This window comes from Carlito syrichta, unplaced genomic scaffold (assembly GCF_000164805.1).
Source record: "Carlito syrichta isolate Samal-C Ts95f unplaced genomic scaffold, Tarsius_syrichta-2.0.1 Scaffold302975, whole genome shotgun sequence".
NCBI classification, from domain to species: Eukaryota; Metazoa; Chordata; class Mammalia; order Primates; family Tarsiidae; genus Carlito; species Carlito syrichta.
The window spans coordinates 135576-159426 of record NW_007247071.1 but is presented as its reverse complement, the minus strand read 5'-3'; the positions used below and the strand labels follow the sequence as shown (position 1 = coordinate 159426).

Sequence of the window (23851 nt, the reverse complement as noted above, 5' to 3'; positions counted from 1 at the left end):
TTCACCACATACTGGTTGGCTCATCTTTCTCTTTTAAAATTAGAATGGGATGCTCCTGCCACGAAAGACCTGTACCTTGATCACTGGGACCCGAGGCTTGAACCTGGAGGACAGCTGCGTGAGGACCTCGCCAAGTAGCTGCTGGTGTTTCAGAACCTTCCGCATTTTCATGATTCGCACGATGGCCGCCTGTGCCGCCAAGCAAGGAGAAGGGCATGCTTAGAGCTAGAACAACTTAGCACAGGGGTTAAGGACAGCCTGCTCCCAGGCTGCTGGCGATGTTCTGCTTTTGTGGACAGGATCAGAATTTCATCACAGGTAACAAGCACCCTGCAGGTGAGGCAGGCGCAGGCAGCCAATCCATTCACCTATGCTACAACTCTAATGTGGTAAATATCAGAATGTTCTGTGGGGTCTTTTTGGGGGGGGCAGGGGAGCCAGGGTCTCACTCTGTCACCCAGGCTGAAGTGCAGTGGCACGATCACAGCTACTGCAGTCTCAACTGCTGGACTCAGGCGATCCTTCTGCTTCAGCCTTCCAAGTAGCTGGAACTACAGGCATGGTGCCACCACACCCGGCTCATTTTTGGACTTATTGTAGAGATGAGGTCTTGCCAAGTTGCCTGGGCTGGCCTTGAGCCCCTGAGCTCAGCTAATCCTGTCATCCTCCACCTCCCAAAGCACTAGGATCACGAATGTGAGCCACCACGCCTGGCTTTTTTTTTTTTTTTTTTTTTTGAAAATGTTCTGGTATTTTGAACAGTAAGAATTTAACTCAACTATAAAGCATTAAAAAAATAAGAAAAAACGAAATCTTTAAGGCCACAGAAGGGTGCCCATCCATCCCATTAAACTCTCCCAAGGCTGGGCGCAGTGGCTTACGCCTGTAATCCCAGCATTTTAGGAGGCTGAGGTGGGAGGATTGCTTGAGCTCAGTAGCTCGGAGACCAGCCTGGGAAACATGGTGAGACCTTACCTCTATTTGTTTTTTAAAAATTAAAAATAACAAAAACTCCCCCTCCTTCTCATTTGAGTTTAATTGCCACATTTATTTGCTTTCTAACATTCAGAGCAAGGGGACTGCTCTATTTTGCCTGGCAACATGAAGGACTGATTTGGATAATGAGGCCCTGGCCTCGCCACCTTCTGCTGTCACAGACCCCTTCATCCTCTGCACCCAGTCCCGTCACAACCACCACATGACCCAAACTAAGCACCAAGCCATCCTCACAAGCCAGCTCCCCCATGCTTGAGAACACACGCAGCAGAGGCAGATGGGTGAAATCACCTGAATCAGTAGTTTGCGGTCTTCCTCAATGTTTTTGTGTGTGGTTTCTTGTTCCTGCTTCTGTTCAGTTTTCATTGGCACATTGATGTTAACCCTTAATTTCTTGCTGTCAAGAAAATTGAGGAAACTAATCACTATGGTTTCAAAAGGTAGTCAATATGTAGTCCCGACTACTCGGGAGGCTGAGGCAGGAGAATCACTTAAGTCCAGGAGTCTGAGGCTGCAGCGAGCTCTGATAGCACCACTTGAGCCTGCGCAACAGAGCAAGACCCTGTCTCCAAAAAAAATAAAATAAAACAAGAGGTAGGCTTAAAGGCTTTCTATTTTTCAGCCTTTAAAAAAGTACTCTACTCCCCTAGACAGAGGGTAGAGAGTATAACACACATTCCACCTCTGCTGTCTAATTCTATCAACTGCCTATGAAAATGTTCTCTTCAGCCGGGCTTGGTGGCTCAGCCTGTAATCCCGCACCTTTGAGAGGCCAAGGTGAGTGAACTGCCTGAGTCCACAGGTTCGAGACCCACCTGGGCAACTTGGCGAGCCCTCATCTCTACAATAAATCAAAAAAATCAGCCGGGCGTGGTAGCGCGCGCCTGTAGTTCCAGCTACTCGGAAGGCTGAGGCAGAAGAACTGCTGGAGCCCAGCAGGCGAGGCTGCGGTGGCTGGGAGCGGCCACTGAATTCCAGTGTGGGCGACCGAGTGAGACTCCAACTCAAAAAAAAAGGAAATGTTCTCTTCAAATACTGGGTAGGCCGCATCAGAGGGTACTCTCCTACTTTGCCATTAACACTGGTATTACAGAACATGCACACGTACTGCAGAATATCCAGGTCTTTAATCTGCGTCCCCAAATTTCATCAAGCAAAATAAGATCAAAACACCTGAATGTAAAGGTCCAGACTTTATAGGCGGGCCACTTAAGGAGATTTGTTTTCCAAATAAAAAGGAAACCAAAAAGCTCAGAGTCAAATGGAGAAACATCCAGGACCGCCCAACAGAATCAGAGCCCACCTCCACTCCCACCCTAGTGCCTGTCGAGTCTCCCTGAGTTCGCCCGCCCTTGGCTGTGACACCACCAAGGGCATCTCGGGGGATGGCTATGGTCTAGGATCATCTACATGTTGTGTTTTTCTTACTTTTTATAACCAAGATACAATTTTATTAAGGTATCTGGCTTCAACTCCACCTCATCGACATTTGCATTCTCATCTTCCAAGACCTGTAAGAAAACAACTGTTACTACATCATCTCTGAAAAAGGCATTCTTCTAGTGTAACATAAAGAGTACAAAAACCTACCAATAACTTTGATTTCAATAGAATCTGCAGGACTTGTGCCAAAATATCCTGCAATTAAGGAAAAAAAGAGAGTAAGTTAAAGGGGAAATACATTTTTCTTTGAAATGACCACCACAGGCAACTTCAGTCTGTTTTTCCATAGAAAACAATAATTGCCCAAAAAGAAGAATATGCACTCAGAAAAGAAGAACATGCCAGCCTGGACATGATGGCTCATGCCTGTAATCCCAGCATTTTGGGAGGCCGAGGCGGGAGGACTGCTTGAGTCAAGTTCAAGACCAGCTTGGGCAACATAGCAAGACTTTGTCTCTACAAAAAAAAAAATAAAAATAAAAATAATTAGCCAGGTGTGGTGGTACACACCTGCAGTCCCAGCTACTTAGGAGGCTGAGGTGAAATGGAAGGATTGCCATAGGAAGTCAAGGCTGCAGGGAGCCATGATTGTGCCACTGCACTTGTCTGGGTGACAGAGTGAGACCCTGATTCAAAAGAAGAATATGCTAACAGGAATAAGAAAGAGGGTGCTTTTTAGAGATTCTCCCATCCTGATTTCCAAAAGATAATAATCAACAAACCCTTTCTGACTGATCACCCAAAAATAAAAATGGACAACTCTGTTACATTTAAATCAGGATGAGTAACCCTTTTCTGAGACGCCTGGGCCCAAAAGTATTTCAGATCTGGGAATAATTGCGTTACACTTACTGGTTCAGCAGCCCTAATTAGAAAATCCAAAATCTAAAATGCTCCTATGAACGGACAGGACAGTTCTTTTGAGCACCATGTTGGTGCTCAGAAAGTTTTGGATTTTGGAGTATTTCAGATTTTGAATTAGGGATGTTGAACCAATATTAGAAATCATGTATGTGCAACTGATCTCTTCAACAAAACTTACAGGAACCTGTTCACTTCTTAAATGCCTGACAGCTCATTATGAACACTGATTACTGCAAAAGAAAGAGTGGAGTTTCATCAGGAGTGGAAATAATGTTCTGTTGTGCACATGAGGTGGCTTGGGGGCAGGTGACCTCTTGACTTGGCTTTTGAGTTCTTCAGCATACTGTGTGGCCTCTGATCTGTGAACAGTGGGAGGTCCAAGCACTCCCCAGTCCCTCCTTCAGCTTCACAGCTTTATGGCCCCAGGAGATCCGAGGGCTCCCTCAGCCTGAGGGAACTACGCAGGCCTGCGGATTCTCACAACCTACATACAGGAGGGCCCTGCCCTCCTCCTAATGGGTACCCACTCTGGTCCAAGAGTACGTGGTTAAAGCTGTCGGAGCAAGAGGCCTCGAGTCCAGTAACTGGCCTGGAAGCCCACAGCAGTCACTCCAACACGGCCAGCTGAGCCTCAAGTAGGGTGCTGGGGCTCATTCATGAGTCGGACCTGACTGGGCAGCGTCTGTGGTGGTCAAGGAAGAGACAGCAGCCACAGCCTCACAGGGGTGTTCTAACCCTGAGAACTAGCAAGAGGCAGACAAAGGGTCTCGATCAGAAGCCAAACAAAGGCTGGACAGATGCAACTGGCAGCCATGTCTTCAGGGACTCGCGTGCAGAGCCTCTCCATAGTCTGGGAGGCAACTCAGTCTCCAATCAAACTTGGGTCTCCTCATTCTGCTGTGCGGAAGGAAAGATAAGATTCCTACATACAAAAGAGCTAACTCATTGTCACTGAAGATATACTTAGGACTGACCTGAAGAATTACTACCAAATAAATGACTTTTATAACTCACATTCCACAAGGTCAGTATTAACTTGACACCAAAACCAGGTGAACATCATGAAAAAAGAACAGACCAATATCCATTATGAAAATGATGCAAAATTTCAAAAAAATGCCAGCAAACCAAACCCAGCAGCATATGAAAAAGATTATATACCATGACCAAGTGGGATTCACCCCAAGACTGCAAAGGGAGTTCAACACAGGAAAATCAATCAGCGCAACACACTACATTAACAGACATTGCAATGCAAAATACAACACCCTTTCAGGATAAAATTCGACAAACTAGAAATAAAAGAGAATTTCTTCAATCTGTAAAGGGCTAACATCGACCATAACAGGTCAAAAACTTTCCCTCTAAGAGCAGGAACAAGACAAGCATGCCTGTCCTTACCACTTTCATTCCATGTTGTTATCACGAGTTGCAGCCAGAGAAATCAGGAAAGGGAAGAAGTAAAACTATCTGTATTTGTAGATGGCATGATTGCATTTTAAAAGCCCTACAGAGCCGAATGCTGTAGCCTATGCCTTTAATCCCCGCTCCTAGAAGGCTGAGGCTAGAAGATGCCCTGAGGCCAGGAGTTTGAGATCACCCTGGGCAACGCTACAATACCTGTCTAGTGATCAAAAAGAAAAACCCTAAAGAATCCCCCAAAAATGATTAACGCTAATAAATGTGTTTAGCAAGGTTATAGGATATAAGATCAAAATACAATTATCAGGTGTATTTCTATATACTAGAAATGAACAATCAGAAAGTGAAATTAAGAAAACAATTCTGGCCGGGTTCGGTGGCTCAGCCTGTAATCCCAGCACTTTGGGAGGCCGAGGTGTGTGGAGTGTCTGAGCCTGCAGGTTTGAGACCAATCTAGGCAACTTAGCGAGACCTCGTCTCTACAATAATAATAAAAAATCAGCTGGGCATGATAGCGCGTGCCTATAGTTCCGGCTACTTGGAAGGCTGAGGTGGAAGGATCGCTGAAGCCCAGCAGGTCAACACTGGGGTGGCCACGAGCATGGCACGGCCTGGGCGATGGAGTGAGACTCCAACTTAAAAAAAAAGAAAACAATTCTATTTACAATAGCATTGACAATAATAAAATACTGTCAATTATTCCTAAGAATAAATAATAAATTAGGAATAAATTTAACTAAAGAAGTGTAAGACCCATACACTGAAAACTATAAAACACAGTGGAAAGAAATTAAAGACAACCTAAATAAATGGAAAGATATCCCATGTTCATGTGTTAAAAAAAAATACTGCTGAGACGGCAACACTTCCCAAAGCAGTCTTCAGATTCAATGCAAAAAACCCCATCAACACCATAACCTGTGCTTTTTGCAGAAAGGGAAAGCGGATCCTGAACTTCATATGGTAATATAAGAGACTCAGAATAGCTAATACAATCTTGGAGGGGCGGGAACAAAGTTGGAGGTCTCAATTTCACAACTTACTACAAACAATGGTAATTCCAACAGTGCAGTACTGGCATTGGACAGACATAAAGATCACTGGAAAAGAATTGAGAATCCAGAAATAAACCCTTATGTCTATGGCCAATTGACTTTTGACAAGTTTGCCAGCACCAAACTGGAAAGAACAGTCTTTAACCTTGGACTAGGCAATGATTCCTTAGAAATGACAACAAAATCATAAGCAACAAAAGAAAAAGGGGCTTCATGAAAATTTAAAAATGTGAATATAAGAAAGAAAGTGAAAAGATAGCCCGTAGAACAGGAAAAAACATAACTCATATATCTGGTAAGGGTCTAGTACACACACAGAATTCTTACAACTCAACAACAAAAAGACAACCCGAATTTTTTAAATGGGCAAAGGATTTGTACAAATTTCTTCAAAGAAGATACACAAATGGCCACCCAACACGTGAAAAGATTTTAAACCTCATTAGTTGTTAAAGAAATGCAAATCAAGACCACAATGAGATACTACTTCATACCTACCGGGATGGCTATAAATTCTTTTTTTTTTTGAGTTGGAGTTTCACTCTGTCGCCCAGGCTGGAGTGCAGTGGCACACTCACAGCCACCCCGGCGTCAACCTCCTGGGCTCCAGTGATCCTTCCACCTCAGCCTCCCAAGTAGCCGAACTACAGGCGTGTGCTACCGCGCCCGGCTAATTGTTGATTTATTGTAGAGATGAGGGCTCGCCAAGTTGCCCAGGCGGGTCTCAAACCCGCAGGCTCAGGCAATCCACTCACCTCAGCCTCCCAAAGGTGCGGGATTACAGGCTGAGCCACCGAGCCCGGCTGGCTATAAATTTTTTAGGAAGGAAAATAATAAATGTGGTGAAGATGTGGAGAAATTGGAACCCTCAGACATGGCTGGTCAGAATATGGAATGGTGCAGCCATCGTCGAAGAGACTGGCAGTTCCTCAAAAAGTTCCATATCGTTATCATATAACTCAGCAATGCTACACCTAGGTATGTACCAAGAAAATTGAAAATATATGTTCGGCTGGGCTCGGTGGCTCAGCCTGTAATCCCAGCACTTTGGGAGGCCGAGGTGAGTGGACTGCCTGAGCCTGCAGGTTCAATACCGCCTGGGCAACTTGGCGAGACATTATCTCTACAATAAAATGAAAAATAGCCAGCCGTGGTAGCGTGCATCTGTAGTTCCAGCTACTCAGAAGGCTGAGGTGGAAGGATCACTGGAGTCAAGCAGGTCGATGCTGGGGTGACCGTGAGTGTGCATGCCACTGCACTCCAGCCTGGGCGAAGGAGTGAGTCTCCAACTCAAAAAAAAAAAAAAAAAAGAAAATATATGTTCATAGCAGTTATTATTTATAATAATCAAAACATGGAGACAATTCAAATGTCCACCAATTGATGCATGAATAAACAAAATGTGGTCCATTCATACACTGGGATCTTATTCAACCTTAAAAAAAGAAAGAAGGTACAGATACATGCTACAATATGGATAAACCTTGAAAGCAGTACACTAAGTGAAAGAAGGCAGACGCCATAAGCCACGTATTATAGAATTCCATTAATATGAGATGTGTAGAGTTGGCAAACCCAGAGTCAGAGAGTAGGTTAACGGTTGTCAGGGGATGGGGCTACATAAAGGTAGTTACTGCTAATGGGTTCAGGACTCTTTTTTGGGAAATGAAAATGTTCTGGAATTGGACTGCAGCGGTGGTTGTGAATACACCAAAAAACACCGAATTGTATACTTTCAAATGGTGAATTTTATGTAATGTAAAATTTTGCTGTCTGAAATATATCTTAATAAAAAACATAACTAACAGAATAAATACTACTAAAGTGAAAACGTAAGTTTAGTAAGAAAGGCCTAGCTGGAAAAAGAGTTAAGAACTGGTTAAGTTAATGAAAGAAAAGCATGCCATGGTGTGTGGAGACAGTAAATTGGTGACTGCCAGGGGCTGGAGGAGGTAGGAATGAAAAGTAACTGCTAATGGGCATGGAATTTCTTTTTGAGGTTATGAAAGTATTCTAGAATTAGTTAGTTATTATGGCTGCACAATTCCTTAATAAAAACAACTGTACACTTTAAGAGGGTGAATCTTAATGCATGTAAATTCTAGCCCAGTAAAGTTGTTATTAAAAATGTGAAAAAAATTAAGCTTTTTGTAGCATATATGAAAATTCTGGAATAAGAGCATATTCATATTCATGAGGCAAACATCTATTTCAGATCAAAGGTACACATATCCTCCTCTCTGCATACCTGTCCTATGGTAGCCACAAGAACAAGAAAACAGCAATGTGACACAATAAAGAGATGGTGAAATGACAAGAATACCATTTTAATCTGAGTACTATCTGTCAGCTGCTGTACAGTGTAGGCATCTTCCGTGTTGTACTGAAGCAGGATTGCCATCTGGAATGTAGATGCCTTGAGGCCCCCCATATAAAAGAAAAGAATAGAAAAATTTAAATGCACAGAAAAAAACTCCAAAAATATACAGCCTAAGTTTGACAAACTTAATTCTTAAAGCAGATCTGTTTAAAAGGGAATACAAAGAGTTGCACTGCCACTACCATGCAACATTTTCCTGAAAGACAAATCATTTCCCAACTTTTCAAACATTAAAATGATTTGAAATCTTCTAAAATGCCCGTGTTTGTAAATATACACTATATATACATCCCACTCACTTATATAATCACATATAAACATACCTACTATATATATAGTACACATTAAGCGGCAATCTTCAAACTGTACACATATGCTAAGAAAAATTACATTTTGGTACACTAAGTACATAAAACAACACACATATTTTATTATATTTAGTTTTCTAACCCTAAGTACTTAACTATGAAAGTATAAAAAAGTAAGAAAAGTATGAAATGGTTTACAGCAAACCTCAACGGCATCAAGGAAACTTTCACTGAATAGCACACCAGGTAGTGCACACTGGTTTCTGATTCCTGAGCGTGTGCAGTAGACGACTGCCCCCTAAGAATGCCCCCCTCAATTCCCCCTTCTCTTACATTATCCATGGCAACAAGTGATGAACCATGACCATCACTGCTTGTCTAGGAAAGACTGTGGTCAACGAAGAAGAGCAGCGGCACCATGAGCCTGTTTCAGGGCAGTCCACAGACAACAGTGCTTCCTGGGCCTTAAACACAGAGGCAAGGGCAAAAAACAGCCCACCACAGGTGTTTTATATTGGGACCGCTCTGGCTGCCTTAACATGGCAGACACACCAGATGCTAAGCATCCTCTGGTCAAAAACAGGGCACTGAAATTCCAAGTATTACTGTATGAATGTATGGATTCTTGTATGTACGTTTTGGGGATACATAAAACAAAATTTTTACTGTATAATAAAACACTCCATTTTAAAGAGACCTCTGGATGCTGTGTAACGAAATACTATGCATTTTAACAATTTTTTTTTTTTGAGTTGGAGTCTCACTCTATTGCCCAGGCTGGAGTGTAGTGGCACGCTCACGGCCACCACAGCCTCGACCTGCTGGGCTCAGGCGACCTTTCCGCCTCAGCCTTCCAAGTAGCTGGAACTACAGGTGTGCACTACCATGCCTGGCTTATTTTTTGATTTATTGTAGAGACAACATCTCACCAAGTTACCCAGCCTAGTCTCGAACCCCTGAGCTCAGGCAATCCTCTCACCTAGGCCTTCCAAAGTGCTAGAATTGCAGGCTTGAGCCACTGCGCCCAGCATCATTTTAACTATTTTATCAAAGTAGAATCACTGGAGGTTTAAATTAACGAGCAGCTTGAGTCTGCAGAACTCATTCTGAAATTTCTCTACACTTCACAGTCTTGCAACTGTAAGAAAAAGCTCACCAGTGACACCTTTTCAGAGATTAAAACAAGTAATTAGCTCTTCTGGGGATGCTGTGTAAAGGCACTCAGAATGGTTCAGCGTTTGACATACCATCGTAGGCTTTCCTACAATACAGCCTCTAACAAAACTAGGCTGTCCTGAACACCTGGTAATAGGATCGTTTACCTAAATACCAAGAAGGTTGGGAAAGCACCAAAGTCTGAGTGTGGTATGTGCCCAGGCAGACTTCGAGGGGTTCGTGCTGTGAGACTGAAAGTTCTTATGAGGTTGTCCAAAACAAAAAAAAAAACATGTCAGCAGGGCCTATGGTGGTTCCATGTGTGCAAAATGTGTTCGTGACAGGATCAAGTGTGCTTTTCTTAGCAAGGAGCAGAAAATCGTGAAAGTGCTGAAGGCACAAGCACGGAGTCAGAAGGCAAAATAGAGAAATGAAGCTTTTTTTCTGTAATAAAAATTGGAAGACTTAAAAAAAAAAAAAAAAAAAACAATAACAAAACGAAACAAAAAAAACAAGCAATCAACTTGGGAAGCCCACTCTGTACAAAAGTTGAAGTAAGCCGGGCTCGGTGGCTCAGTCTGTAATCCCAGCACTTTGGGAGGCTGAGGTGAGTGGACTGCCTGAGCCCGCGGGTTCAAGACCTGCCTGGGCAACTTGGCGAGACCTCATCTCTATAATAAATAAAAACTAGCCGGGTGTGGTAGCGCGCGCCTGTAGTTCCAGCTACTTGGAAGACTGAGGCGGAAGGATCGCCGGAGCCCAGCAGGTCGAGGCTGCGGTGGCCGGGAGCGGCCACTGCACTCCAGTCTGGGTGACAGAGTGAGACTCCAACTCAAAAAAAAACAAAAAAACAAAAAAACAAAAGTTGAAGTAGAAAGAGCCCGGACTTTTCCAAGAGAGAAGACCCTGGTTAAAATTTTAGTCTGGCCACATATATGCTAGGATCCAGAGAAAGTCACTTAAATTAAGCCAAGCCTCAGTTTTCTCATCTACAAAATGGAAATATCATCAGGTACATAGTTATTATTATTTCATGTTTATTATTATTATAACACCGAGGGTTATTACTAACACAAAACTGCTTTGTAAAAGAAAAAGAGACATTATAATTAAATACACTAAATTCCAGCTTTTCAAGCCACCACCCAAACACGCGATATGTGTCAGGCAGGAATGGGCCAAACGCCTACCCATATGTCATTTCATTTCACTTCCCAAGAATAAGCACTAAATCCTCACTTATGGAGGAGAAAACTGAGGCTCAGAGTCATTAAATAACTTGCCCTCAGCCAGAAAGAAATGGAATTCAGCACACCTAGCTCTTATGACCCAGGCTTTAACTGCCATATTATTTTATCAGAAGTTGAACTCGATTCTGCCGCCTGAGTCCCGAGGCTGATTTTTACAATTTGTCTGATCTTCATTTAGAATTTAAAAAGTATTTTAAGGTAAAAAGGTGACCTTACCTGCAAAGTATATCTGTTTTTGAAGCAGTTAGTTACCAATTCTCCTTTAGACAACTGATATAACCACGTCAATTTTCGGCCACTGTGACGGCTAGCGTAGAAAGCTGTGAATCGCTGATAACTACGTTCCAACTGGATAAAAGGACAGCATTATGTGGAATACATATTTCACTGTGGCCTACAGTCAGCACTTCTAAGTAAAGCACATCGCTCCAAGTTCACAGTACAAAGTCAGTGTTTACATAAAGATTAAATTCAAACGCCAGGTATGTGCCTCTTGCAAAGCATGTTAAGCACTGGAAGGTACAATCAAAAAAGGCTGTCTACTTCAGGACCAGCAATTTGTCAAGAAGTGCATAACAGAACTAATGATGTTCTACTTTACAGAAGTAACCAAATTTGCTGCTGAGCTGGGACAGAGAGAGCCCACCTATAGACATCCAGTCCTACCTGTCTGCAGCCCAATGCCCACGAGTGGGGAAAGCTACCCTTTCCCACCCCACCAGCACTAATAAAACAGAAGAAAAACCCACACTTACCTCTGATGGCAAGGCAAACGTACAGGACTGCTGGAAGGGCCAGGATCCAGAGCTCAGAACTTGAATACTAAAATCCACTGTGGGGGCGGGGGGCAGAGAAAATTCGAGAATACAATGAATTTGTCTTACAAATTGAAAATGTCAATCATTTCAGATAAATGTGGACTGCTCTTTATTAAAAGAAAAAAGCACATTAAATTAAAAAATCCTGCTTGAATAGAAAATTAAGAATTGAATATAATTTCATCCCATTTTATTCTATTAAAATTCATAAAAGGTAGAAGAGCCAGAAATTATTTTCCTGCAATGAGTGGCAGTTTGCATTTTACTTCCAACTCAGAACCATGATGCCACGTGCTGGCTCTGCTTCCTTAGTTTTGCTTTCTGTCATGAGTAACTTCAGTGCACTGAGCCACACCCCTGCTTGCCCAATGTCCCATTGCAGCCCTGACTCACAAAACCTAAACCCAGAGGCTAACAACTAACTCCCTTATATGGCTCGTATATCACCTATTACTGTGAAAGGACATACATGATATGTACAAGCTATAAACCAGAACAATAATTCATCTTCACAGATAGCTTAAAAGTCCACTGGCAAGACTACTGAGTTTAACAACGGAGTAGTACTTTTGATCTGGGAAAAAAAAAATCCCTCATTTTTCACTTAAAAAGACAAAAACTGTCAAATTATGATGTAAGCATAAGTCTGCTATCCTGCTACTATGCATGGCCTTAAAATACCGACCGTTGACCTCGCCTGAGCAGATGAACTGCCTGCACAAAACCGTATCCCTAATTCAAGTACTTGGCTTGACTACTACCTATTTAGGCCAAGGAGTTTCTTATAACTAAAAATAAAAAAGAAACCCCGCACCAGCAAAGCTGACTTCTCAAGTCACACAGGACTCAGGATGAGGTAGGGAGGGAATGCTTAGTCCTTGAATTTCTAGCAAAGCATCTCCCATTCTTACTTAACATTTTGTCATCTTTCTCATTTGTTACAAAGAACATAGCCTGGAAAAGCAGCTTATAAACCCACGAATACTCACAGTCTAGTGGTTCTGAATTCGTCAGGTGCTTTTTGAATTGCTCATTCAAATCTTTGCTCACACCAATGTCTTGAAACATTCGTTGAAGTTTAGAGGTATACTCAAAACCACAAGCTTGCTGAAATGAATCCAGAAACTGTCTTATTAATTTGTACAAAAATATAAAAGGAATCTTACAGAATCACAGTATATGATATATGTTGTATAAAACCACTAGTAATGCTAATAACACTGTTATATCTTATGCCAAAAATATACATGGATTGCCGGGCTCAGTGGCTCAGCCTGTAATCCCGTGCCTTTGGGAGGCTGAGGTGAGTGGATTGCCTGAGCCCGTGGTTCGTGACCTGCCTGGGCAACTTGGCGAGACCTCATCTCTACAATAAACAAAAAATTAGCCAGGCGTGGGTAGCACACGCCTGTGGTTCCGGCTACTTGGAAGGCTGAGGCAGAAGGATCGTCGGAACCCAGCAGGTCGTGGCTACGGTGGCCGGGAGTATGTCACTGCATTTCAGTCTGGGTGACAAAGTGACACTCCAACTCCAAAAAAAAAAAAAAAAAAAAAAATATATATATATATATATATATATATAATGGATTAAAAATATTCTGTCGGCTGGGCTCGGTAGTTCAGCCTGTAATCCCAGCACTTTGGGAGGCCGAGGTGAGTGGACTACCTGAGCCCGTGGGTTCGAGACCCGCCTGGGCAACTTGACAAGACCTCATCTCTACAATAAATCAAAAATTAGCTGGGCGTGGTAGTGCAGCTAGTGGTAGTTTCAGCTACTTGGAAGGCTAAGGCTGAAGGATCGCTGGAGTCCAGCAGGTCGAGGCTACGGTTGGCCGGGAGCGGCCACTGCACTCCAGTCTGAGCGACAGAGTGAGACTCCAACTCAAAAAAAAAAAAAAAAAAATGCTGTCTAAAATAGCACAACTGTAAGTTGACCAGTTAAGTCTTCATATCTACAATAACCATTATTTGAGCATCAAAGAACAAGGTATTCTGATACCATGGCAAGATAAAAAGACAAAATAATTTGTGTCTGTATCTTATCCCACCACTATTAACTGAATTATGTCCCCTAAAGTTCATGTGTTGAAGCCTGAACCTCCAATGTGCTGGTATTTACAGATGGTGCCTTTGAGAGTTAACTAAGTTTAGATGAGGTCTTGAGGGGGGAGTCCTCATGGTGGTAACAGTGTCCTTGTAACAACAGAGACAAGAAAGCTCTGTGCTCACCCTCTCCCCTACATGTGAAGACACAAAGAGAAGGCGGCTGTCTGCAAAGCAGAAAGAGCTCTCACCAGGAACCACAACAGCTAAACCTTGATTTCCAGTCTCCAGAACTGTGAGAATCCATTTCTATTTTGTAAACTACCTGGCCTATGGTATTTTATCATGGCAGCCCAAGCAAAGACACTCACATAACTATACTTTCAGGTCAGAGTAAACTATGCACTAAGACATATAACAGTACCTGACAGCTCGGCAAGCACTGAAACACATAGAGCGAAGTGCAAATGTGGTGAAACAGCACAGTGATCTTGACAGCAAAGTGACCCTGATGCCACCCTCTGCAGACTCAGGATTGTAGATACTTAACCAGACCCACAGCAAAACAAAACATCCCATCAGCTCAAAGAAAGTACGATGTGAATATGATCCAAGGCCAAAGGTGTGGGAGGCAGGAGATGACACACAATGCTGAGCAAAGCCCAATCAGGCCTGGGTGGGACAGCAGGGCCCCCAAGGGTAGTGGAGAAAGGGTCAGGATAGCACAGGGCACCCAATAAGAGCAGACTAACAGTTATAGGAGGTGTTTAGAAGTAGGGTGGCAGAGCTCCCACCATACAAACTGCTGCACAAATTCCTTTGTCCACCTAATAACCTGGAGAGACTAAGAACTTTTTTTAACGTCTTTTTTTTAAGAGACGGGGTCTTGCTCTGTCACCCACGCTTCAGTACGCTGGCATCATGGCTCACTGCAGCCTCAAACTCCTGGGCTCCAGTGATCCTCCTACTTCTGCCTTCGGAGTAGCTGAGGTTAGAGGAATGTGTGCCACCACATCCAGTCTGCAAACTAGTCTAATGATGACGTAGAGGTGGTGATTTTTCTTTTTCTTTTTTTTTTTTGAGTTGGAGTCTTACTCTATTGTCCAGGCTGGAGTGCAGTGGCACAATCATGGGTACTGCAGCCTCGACCTACTGGACTTAGGCAATCCTTCCGCCTCAGCCTTCCAAGTAGCTAGAACTACAGGTATGTGCCATCAGCGCCCAGCAAATTTTTTGATTTACTGTAGAGTCGAGGTCTTGCCAAGTTGCCCAGGCCAGTCTTGAACCCCTAGACTCAGGCAATCCTCTCACCTCCAACTCCCAAAGGATAGGGTAATAGGCATGAGACACCACGCCCAACCAGAAACTGTGATTTTTCAAGAAGTGAAACTCACCTTTAACTTAGAGATCATGCTTGCTTCAGCATCATCACTTGCACTATTCTGATGGACGAGTCTCTTGGCCAGCATCTTCGCGTAGAACTTCTGAAACACGTCTTTGTCCTCTATGTACTTGAAGACAACCATCTGGCAAAGCAATCGATAGAGCACACTCACAAGTTGTCACCAGCCACATGAGCACTTGGTTTTGGCTGGGTCTGAATGCCAGTGTCTATGATGGCAAAAACCTCTGCCCCAGAGCCTATAAAATGCATATTTTTGTCAATCCTTTAAGTCGCATGAAGTTGGATTTGACGGTACTAATGGAAAAAGTGCCAATGCCAAGAGTAATAGTGCAATTCAGAGAATAATATCAGAGACTCACAATAAAATGATTTGTACTTTCCCATTTCAGACACTCTAAGTAGCTTTACAAACTACCTGTGAGGTCAACAGCTATGGAGAATGGATATGACCATGAAGCATCTTACCACTTGATTGAGTGTGTCTTCTAATTCTGCCTCTTCTGGGTTCTTGGAACTGAAAATTGTAACAAGGCACTGCGTTTTAAAACAAATCAGTAAACATCTCAACAAATACCACTTAACCAAATTACATATCAGAATGTGATTTCAAGCATCCAATAGCCAGTTCTCTTCATGATAGTACGTGGGAAGAGGGAAGGGTGACTTTCCTCACATAAGCAAATCGGCAATTTCATACTATAACCTCATCATTGAAGAATAGATTATGAAATAATCATTTAGCTTATACAAGAAGAAAATAAACAGGAGATACTTATAAAAAGTTTTCAAAACGCTGGGTGCAGTGGCTCACATCTGTAATCCCAGCACTTTGGGAGGTACTTTGGAAGAGGATTGCCTGAACCCAGGAGTTCAAGACAAGCCTGGGCAACTTGGTGAGACCTCATCTCTACAATAAATAAAAAAATTAGCAGGGCGTGATGGCACATGCCTATGGTTCCAGCTACTTGGAAGGCTGAGACAGAAGGATTGCCCAAGCTCAGCAGATCAAGGCTGCAATGAGCTGTGATCCTGTGACTGCACTCCCACTTGGGGGACAAAGTAAGACACTGACTAAAAAAAAGTTTCCAAAAACAATCCGAGGGAAGTTTTCCTTTAAGGTAATCCACTTAAATATCAGTAAAGGAGCTTCACTTTTCCAATTGCTTTCTACAGTCTGCTGTAATTAAACTTTGAAAAAATAAAAAGGCAAATATCCTTTTCATATCCTCGTAATTAAAGATAATGAGAGGGTTTAAACTACTACTAAATGCTGCCTTCGTTTGTAGTTATGTCTACAGAACAGATTATTGTCCTTCAACAACTGATTCACCCTATGAATAAACAATAATTCCAAGGTGATTTAAGGGTAAATGAATTTTTAGAAGGTTTTTCTCTAAGAGTCCTTTATAAACAAGAGCACAATGAAAATAAAATGAATTAGCCACCAAACAAACTCTGAAGAGGCTTCTCCCTAACTGAAGAACAGTTGGCTCAGAAAATCCAGTCCTTCCTTCCCACAGGTCAGGGATAGTCCTCTCCTGAGAGCAGTTTGGCTTTGTGCCTCCTGGACTCTAGTTTCCAACACATGCTTGTTAGAAAGACACATTGGAAATGTCTCTTCCATTCTGTCTGCATCTGTGGTCTTAAATAACAAGGTATCAGTAGACTTGGTGAAGGCAATTGACAAAAAGATAATGGACAAAAAGGACACCAACTGTTCTGTCAAGAAAACTGAAGACCTAACCGAGTACCTCTGTATTTAAATGACTTGCTGGCCTTTGGCAAATGGCCTCTTAGAAAAGTTAAAAGAGACAGCTATTGACCTTTATGAACGTTGTTTTCCTACTGTCTACCAAGAAGACCATATAGTGTCCCACATAGTTGTCTATTAATATGGTAAAGTATATTAGATTTGCTACTGTTGATCCATCCTTACCTTCCTAATAAATCTGGCTTGTTCAGCCAGACATGGTGGCTCAAGCCTATAAGCCTAGCACTTTGGGAGGCTGCGGCAAGAGGATTGCCTGAGCCCAAGGGTTCAAGACCAGCCTCGGCAACTTGGTGAGACCTCATCTCTACAGTAAATCAAAACCCAGCCGGGCGTGGTAGCGCACGCCTGTAGTTCCAGCTACTTGGAAGGCTGAGGCGGAAGGATCGCCGGAGCCCGGGAGACCGAGGCTGCGGTGGCCGGGAGTGGCCACTGCACTCCAGTATGGGCGACAGAGTGAGATTCCAACTCAATAAATAAATAAATAAATAAATAAACAAATAAATAGAACCCATCAAACAAAAATAAATTTGGGCTGGGCATGGTAGCACATGCCTGTAATCCCAACACTTTGAGAGGCCAAAGTAGGAGGATGACTTGAGCCCAGGAGTTCAAGATCATCCTGGGCAACACAACAAGACTTTGTCTCTAAAAAAATAAATATAAATAAATAAGTTTAAAAGTAAGCAGAATAACAAAAGTAGTGTAAGGCTATACCACTCTGAATGCACCCCATCTCCAATCTTGGAGCTAAGCAGGGTGGATAATGATGAGAGTGGATGGATAATGATGAGAGTGCTACAATATAGGGAGACACTTCTGTTCTAGAAACAGTCAGTGGGACTTCATGCAGATTTTAAACCAGAAAGATGTATTAGGTTCAAAGTATTTTCTCAAACAGTACAAAAACCGTAATTTAATGTATATAAAATGTAATGTAAAATTTAATTCCTCATATAAAAGCTGAGATTTTAAACAGGCATACACATAAGAAAGAAATACAAAGTTACTTATACCTTTTCTTCAACAAAGAATCACAGTATCGAGCCAGCAATTCAGGGGATTTACTGGACGACTGGGCCATTTTGGTAACTGCATTGTTGTTTATGAAGCGACCACAAGCCTGTGTTACACAGAATACAATTAGAGACCAATGTCCCATATACAGGTTCCACAGGAAAGTCACAGTAACCACATGTCTACCTTATCAAGAGCAGCCACAAAGCCTGCATCATTGTTGAATGCCGACATGACCAGGGCGTTGTACTTTTTATGAACATCCAGCACTGTCTGTACATACATTTTAGGGTCCTTAAGAAACGGAAAACAGAAACAAAAGTTGGTTATTGGGGATTAAGTTGTATATTATTGTATAAAATATTCTAAAAGCTATGGATAATTCTTCAAAGAAGTTAATGGATAAGATAAATATTTTTGGTTCTATCACTGAAACACATGGGATGTTTTGTTTATATATAATTAAAGAAGACATATTCTCCACACTCAAAATAAATACTGATTTCAAGTTTGGATTCAAAATAGTGAAAATTCAAAGGTATCATGAAAACAAATTTTTCAAAGTGACAACTATGTTTAGTCCATTTTGTTGTTGTTGTTAAACACTCAAATTCTGGACTCTGGTTCAGCTGCAGGAACCCATCAGCCAATGAGTTCAGTTATCAGACAATAACCCTGAACATAGCTGGACAGAGGGGCAAGAATAAGGAGATGCCTGGGTCAGAGAAACAGCAGGGAAGGGTTGGAGCTTGGGTTTAACCACGGGCAGTGTGGTCTAAGCAAACCAGAAAACTTGTGTGGACATGCAAGGGGAACTGAGGTGGGCCATGGTCAGATGACATGGGCAGAAAGACAGACAGAGCACAGGAAACTTGGCAGGGCAGGCAACAAGGAGTTCCCAGACAAAGGAACAACAAATGGAGAGGAAATGGGGAGATCAGCCACAGGGGCCTCAGGTAACAAAAGGAAGACAGTAATGATGGGAGGACAAGACCACAGAGCAATAAAAAAAAAAAAAAATTAGCTGGGCGTGGTAGCCCCTGCCTGTGACTTAGCAACTGCTAAGTATTCAGTGCACGCCAGATACTACCTCACAAGGACTGTCACAATCACACTGTGAGGTAGGTGCTAGTTTTTCCCCATTTTACAGATGACGAAACTAAGTCACAGCAAAGCATCTCTCCAAGGATAAGTGGTGGTAGAGTCAGAACTGGCTTCAGGCAGCCTGACATCTCAGCATCCCCTCCACGGCTCTGGATGGGGAAAGGCCACGGGCCAGGTCAGAAGACAATCGCAGGCAAGCGAGAGGCTGAGCCTGTGGTGGGTACAACGGTCCGGCTGACAAACATGTGCGAGCAGGGAGAAGAGCATCTCAGAGGATGGCCAGTCCCAGCATGCCCAGAAGACCTCGTGACCATTGGTTTGCCAAGGTTTTCAAATCCCTGATGTATTAATGTGTAGGGTATAGGATTCAGGAACAAGAAACCAGAATTCCCCAAATTCGAGTTATTCTGCATTTTGTAACATTTGATTTACTTGCTTTTAAACAACAATAATGTGTAACCAATAAGGCAAATAATTTTTCTGTAATGGAATTACAATAAAATTTTTGAAATGTTTTCTGTAAAAAAGGTAAGAAATACAAAGTTAACTATTATTATAACCAAATATATATTGTGACAAGATTATAACTTCAATAAGATATACATATTAGCCTTTACCTGATAAGAGCCTGACTCGTCTTACTCTCAAGAAGGTAACCAAAAGCATCTTAAAGTTGAGCAACACATCTTACTACATACATATTAAGTTTGTTTCTTTTTTTATCCAACAATGAAAATATTTTCAGCTTACCTAATTTTGGTTTTGCCACTGAAATGCTTTTGCTGATTCACATTTTAGATCACTTTGATTTTGTGTCAAATTATTCTACAATATTCACATATTCTTCTCTTTGTATTCCTTCTGTTATAGTATTTACAAAGAACTCTAGCTTACAGTGAGGATCCAAACACTGAAAAACTCAGGTAGTTTTCAAATACGGCAACATTTAGACTTCTTAATAAGTTTAACAGCATTACAAAGAATCGTATGTCAAAACTGCCAACATAAGGAACTTGATTTGTTTTCAAAATTTGCTATTTTTTGGAACACCACACACAGGATTTATAGAAAGTATATTATGTATACAAACATAGTAATATCTGCCTTGTAAGAATGGTTCACCTATAGCAGCTGAGAGGACACAGACCCACATGATCTCACCCTGGTTCCCCAAAATGCTAACCGTGACCTACTCCACGCATCGGCATGCCCTTCTATTGCGTGTTCTTCTCTTGCTGGTAACTTACCATTGATGGTTTCCTTTGAACCAGTGATATCTCTATATGGACTATATAGTTTCAGAAAAATAATACTTTCCCTGTTTTCTTTTTAATCAAATTTTCTAAGACACAGGATTCCCAAAGGAATGCCAGGAAGAAATTCCCAAATGGAAGAAGAAAACTTCCCTATAGAGCAAAGAAGTCTTTAGACTCCAATTCCAAGATTCTATTTTAAGGCCCAGTCAGGAGTCAGGCTGGTGAAAAGGGAGATCTGAATGGAACCCATTTGGGGAAGAGTGTGTCAAAACACTGGGTCTTGGAAATTTAGCACTTAAAGTACAGGGGAAAGTTATTTAGGAACCTGCATGGGGCAGAAAAAAAGACTACATTAGAATAATATAGAGGAGAGAATTTTAAGGAAGTAGTCAGTGATGTCAGAGAAAAGATGTTTAAAAAATCAGTGGAAGGCCTGGCGCGGTGGCTCACACCTATAATCCAAGCACTTTGGGAGGCCAAGGTGAGAGGATTCAAGATGAGCCAGGGCAACTTGGGAAGATCTCATTTCTACAATAAAAAATTAGCCGGGTGTGGTAGTGCATGCCTGTGGTTCCAGCTACTTGGAAGGCTGAGGCAGGGGAATTGCCTGAGCCCAGCAGGTCGAGGCTGTGGTGGCCGGGAGCATGCCACTGCACTCCAGCCTGGGCGACAAAGACTCCAACTCAAATAAATAAATTAATTAATAGAAGATGAGTGGATTAAGTCCTCAGAAGATAAATGATGAGGCAGGTTATAAAGCAAGAGGTAAGAATAGAGAAAAGATCTGCTGGATCAAAAGCATACTTCTTCATGAAAATGAAGAATAAATTTTGGAGGTTAAAAAAATGAACAATGTAGTATTTGGTCTGCTTCAGAACCATCTATTTACTCACAGCACACAGAGTTTTTTGCACATAAGCACACCACCTCTGGGGTGTGTCCCCAAGGATCACATCCAATGCCATCTTGACTCCCACTGTGACTCCCACTGTTGTAATTATACCAACAACTGACATATTTGCATCTCCAAACCCATTGGCTTGCAGGACCTGCCCTTGGCCAGCTCACAGGATTTCCAAACTCCACATGTCAAAAACACCCCGACTCCCCAACCCGGCATCTTCTGAAACTCACCCTTTCGCTAAGTGCTACCACCCACCCCAGAAGTCAGACATCCAGAATCACAAGTCTTCCTGATCCAACATCTATTCAAACAACACAGCCTGCCCATTTCTTTTTTACTAATGTTTTATTGTGAAAAAAATTCAAATAAATTCAAAATTAGAAAGAATAGTATTATCTACTACCCCACATATTCATCACCTAGCTTCAACGATGATATAAAAACAGAAACCCCATCCATTACGAAGCACAACTCTCTACTTCCCTCTCCCCTCCATCTCCGCCATAACCAAGTCAGTGTCCAAGCGGCCACTGTCACCATCACTGCATCTGAACCACTGTAACAAATATAACCAGTATACTTACCACAATGCCTCTCCGGTTTAATCCATTTCCTCCATGGTAGCAAGCACATTTTAAAAAAAATTCTGATCTTGTCAGTCCCATGATTGTACAATCTTTTTTTTTTTGAGTCAGAGTCTCACTCTGTCACCCAGGCTGGAGGGCAGTGGCATGCTTACGGCCACCGCAGCCTTGCCCTGCTGGGCTCAGGTGATCCTTCTACCTCAGCCTTCCAAAGTAGCTGGAACTACAGGTGCACGTCACTATGTCTTGTTATTTATTTATTTATTTTTTGTAGAGATGAGGTCTCGCCAAGTTGCCCAGGCTGGTCTCAAACTTGTGGGTTCAGGCAATTCTCTTGCCTCTGCCTCTGGGATTACAGGCATGAACCACCGTGCCTGGTGACTGTAATACTCTTAACTGATTTCCTCTTGCCCTAGGATTAGGTCGATACAATCAGCATGGCTTTCCAGGACTCCCTGCTCTGGCTAGCCCATCCTTACCTGCTCTTTCAGGTTCGCCTTCTACCTTTCTCAAGTCACATCAGTCCTCTCAGTTCTTAGGATAAGCTACGTTGACCCCCCACTCAGGTACTCTGTTCGGTCGGTCTGGAAGTCCCCTTTGTCTCACCAGCTCTAACTCTTCCATTAGTCTCAGACACGTTTCTCAGAGAGGCTTTCTCCTTCCACATAGTGCGCGGCTCCCACTGTAATACTCATCATACTTGCACTTTGTAGTTACCAGTGCCTTTCTTGCTGGGCACGGCTCAAGGACAGCCACTGGGACCACATTCACTTGCTACCACCGCTGTACTACATTCATTAAATATCTCCTAAACAGCTGAGTCAGTAGCATAATGATAACCATAACTGAATTATTACCTTTTATTCCATGTCCTAAAGGATAATTCTAAAGGCCAACTTCACAAAGAGAAACTATAAGAGTCCGCATAACCTCTCTTTTATCTTACCCATTTTTAAAAAAGTAAACCAAATATGGCACAAGAGGTTTGAGGGCATTATCTCATGGAAAGCCAGTATATATGTAGACACGATTTCTAAGGATCAGTTGTAATCCCAAGTAATACACGGTAACACTTGTATACTTCCTAATGACCCAGTACTGTTCAAGAATACTGACAAAAGAGCTGTATCAGGATGCCACAGGCTTGAGGGTGGCACCCCTTGCTTTCACGGACATTAACTGGTGCTCTCCTGGCCAGCAACAGATCTGAACAGCACTTGGAAATCTACTCTTATCCAAAGCTACCTCTGAGTTACATTTAGCATCTACACTGGTCATCCAGCCAGGGGCTAACCAGAGCAGATCAATTACAAGAACTTTAAGAGAGTTCTCTGAGGACTGGCAGGTAACAACATTAATGGATCAACTACAAGACACAGAAGACCTTGCTCGACACGTTCAGTCCTTACCTCTAGATAATTCTTCTTTGAGAAGGAAGAAGGGAAAAAAATGAAGCCTCATTCAGTGACAAAAACATACCATGCAATTATGTGCGGACAGTATAATTCTTTCCATAAGCATTATAGCACTTGATCTTTGGAGTAGCATTAGCGTCACACAAAACAGAGAGAAGAAAAAGTTTCAAGGAATAAAAAAATTACAAACCATCAGCTACAGAGAAAAACAAATAGTTTGTCTGTATGCAGATTATTCACTGCGACAATTACTCATGAAAATGTTTAACCTTAGAATTGCTTTCCCCATCACCCAAAGTGGATTTTTTTTTTTTTGGGTAAAGAGATAGGACTGTGCAATGGTGCTGCCATAGCTCGCTGTGGTCTTCAACTCCTGGGCTCAAGGGATCCTCCTGCTTCAGTCTCCTAAGCAGCTAGGATTACAGGCACATGCCACCACACCCAGTTATTTTTTGAATTTTTTGTAGAGACAAGATTTTGCTATGTTGCCCAGGCTGGTCTCAAACTCCTGGCCTCCAGCGGTACTCCCAACTCAGCCTCCCATAGCACTGGAATCTCAGGCATGAGCCACTGTGCCCAGCTTACCCTGCATGTTTGTGAGGTGCTCCCTCTACAGTCAATCTCTGTTTGCACAGAGAATAAAAATAATTTTGATATTAATTAA

General features: G+C 42.4%; 1 protein-coding gene and 1 pseudogene across 3 annotated transcripts in view; one reads left to right on the top strand and one right to left on the bottom strand.

Moving 5' to 3' along the window:
- CUL1 (cullin 1) overlaps positions 1-23851 on the bottom strand; it is a 113645-nt gene that overhangs the window by 1594 nt on the left and 88200 nt on the right. For 2 of the 3 annotated variants that reach the window (XM_008057363.1, XM_021711980.1), the window contains exons 10-21: positions 18111-18218; positions 17924-18030; positions 15605-15653; positions 15129-15260; positions 12681-12798; positions 11629-11705; positions 11090-11221; positions 8104-8196; positions 2587-2634; positions 2425-2507; positions 1288-1393; positions 76-189 (exon numbers count right to left, since the gene is read on the bottom strand). In XM_008057363.1, the coding sequence (XP_008055554.1) occupies positions 76-189; positions 1288-1393; positions 2425-2507; positions 2587-2634; positions 8104-8196; positions 11090-11221; positions 11629-11705; positions 12681-12798; positions 15129-15260; positions 15605-15653; positions 17924-18030; positions 18111-18218 (1167 nt within the window). Of the gene's footprint in view, positions 1-75; positions 190-1286; positions 1394-2424; positions 2508-2586; positions 2635-8103; positions 8197-11089; positions 11222-11628; positions 11706-12680; positions 12799-15128; positions 15261-15604; positions 15654-17923; positions 18031-18110; positions 18219-23851 lie in introns of those variants that run through there. The other variant, XM_021711981.1, reaches the window with a different exon arrangement.
- On the top strand, positions 9695-10204 carry LOC103259716 (annotated as a pseudogene).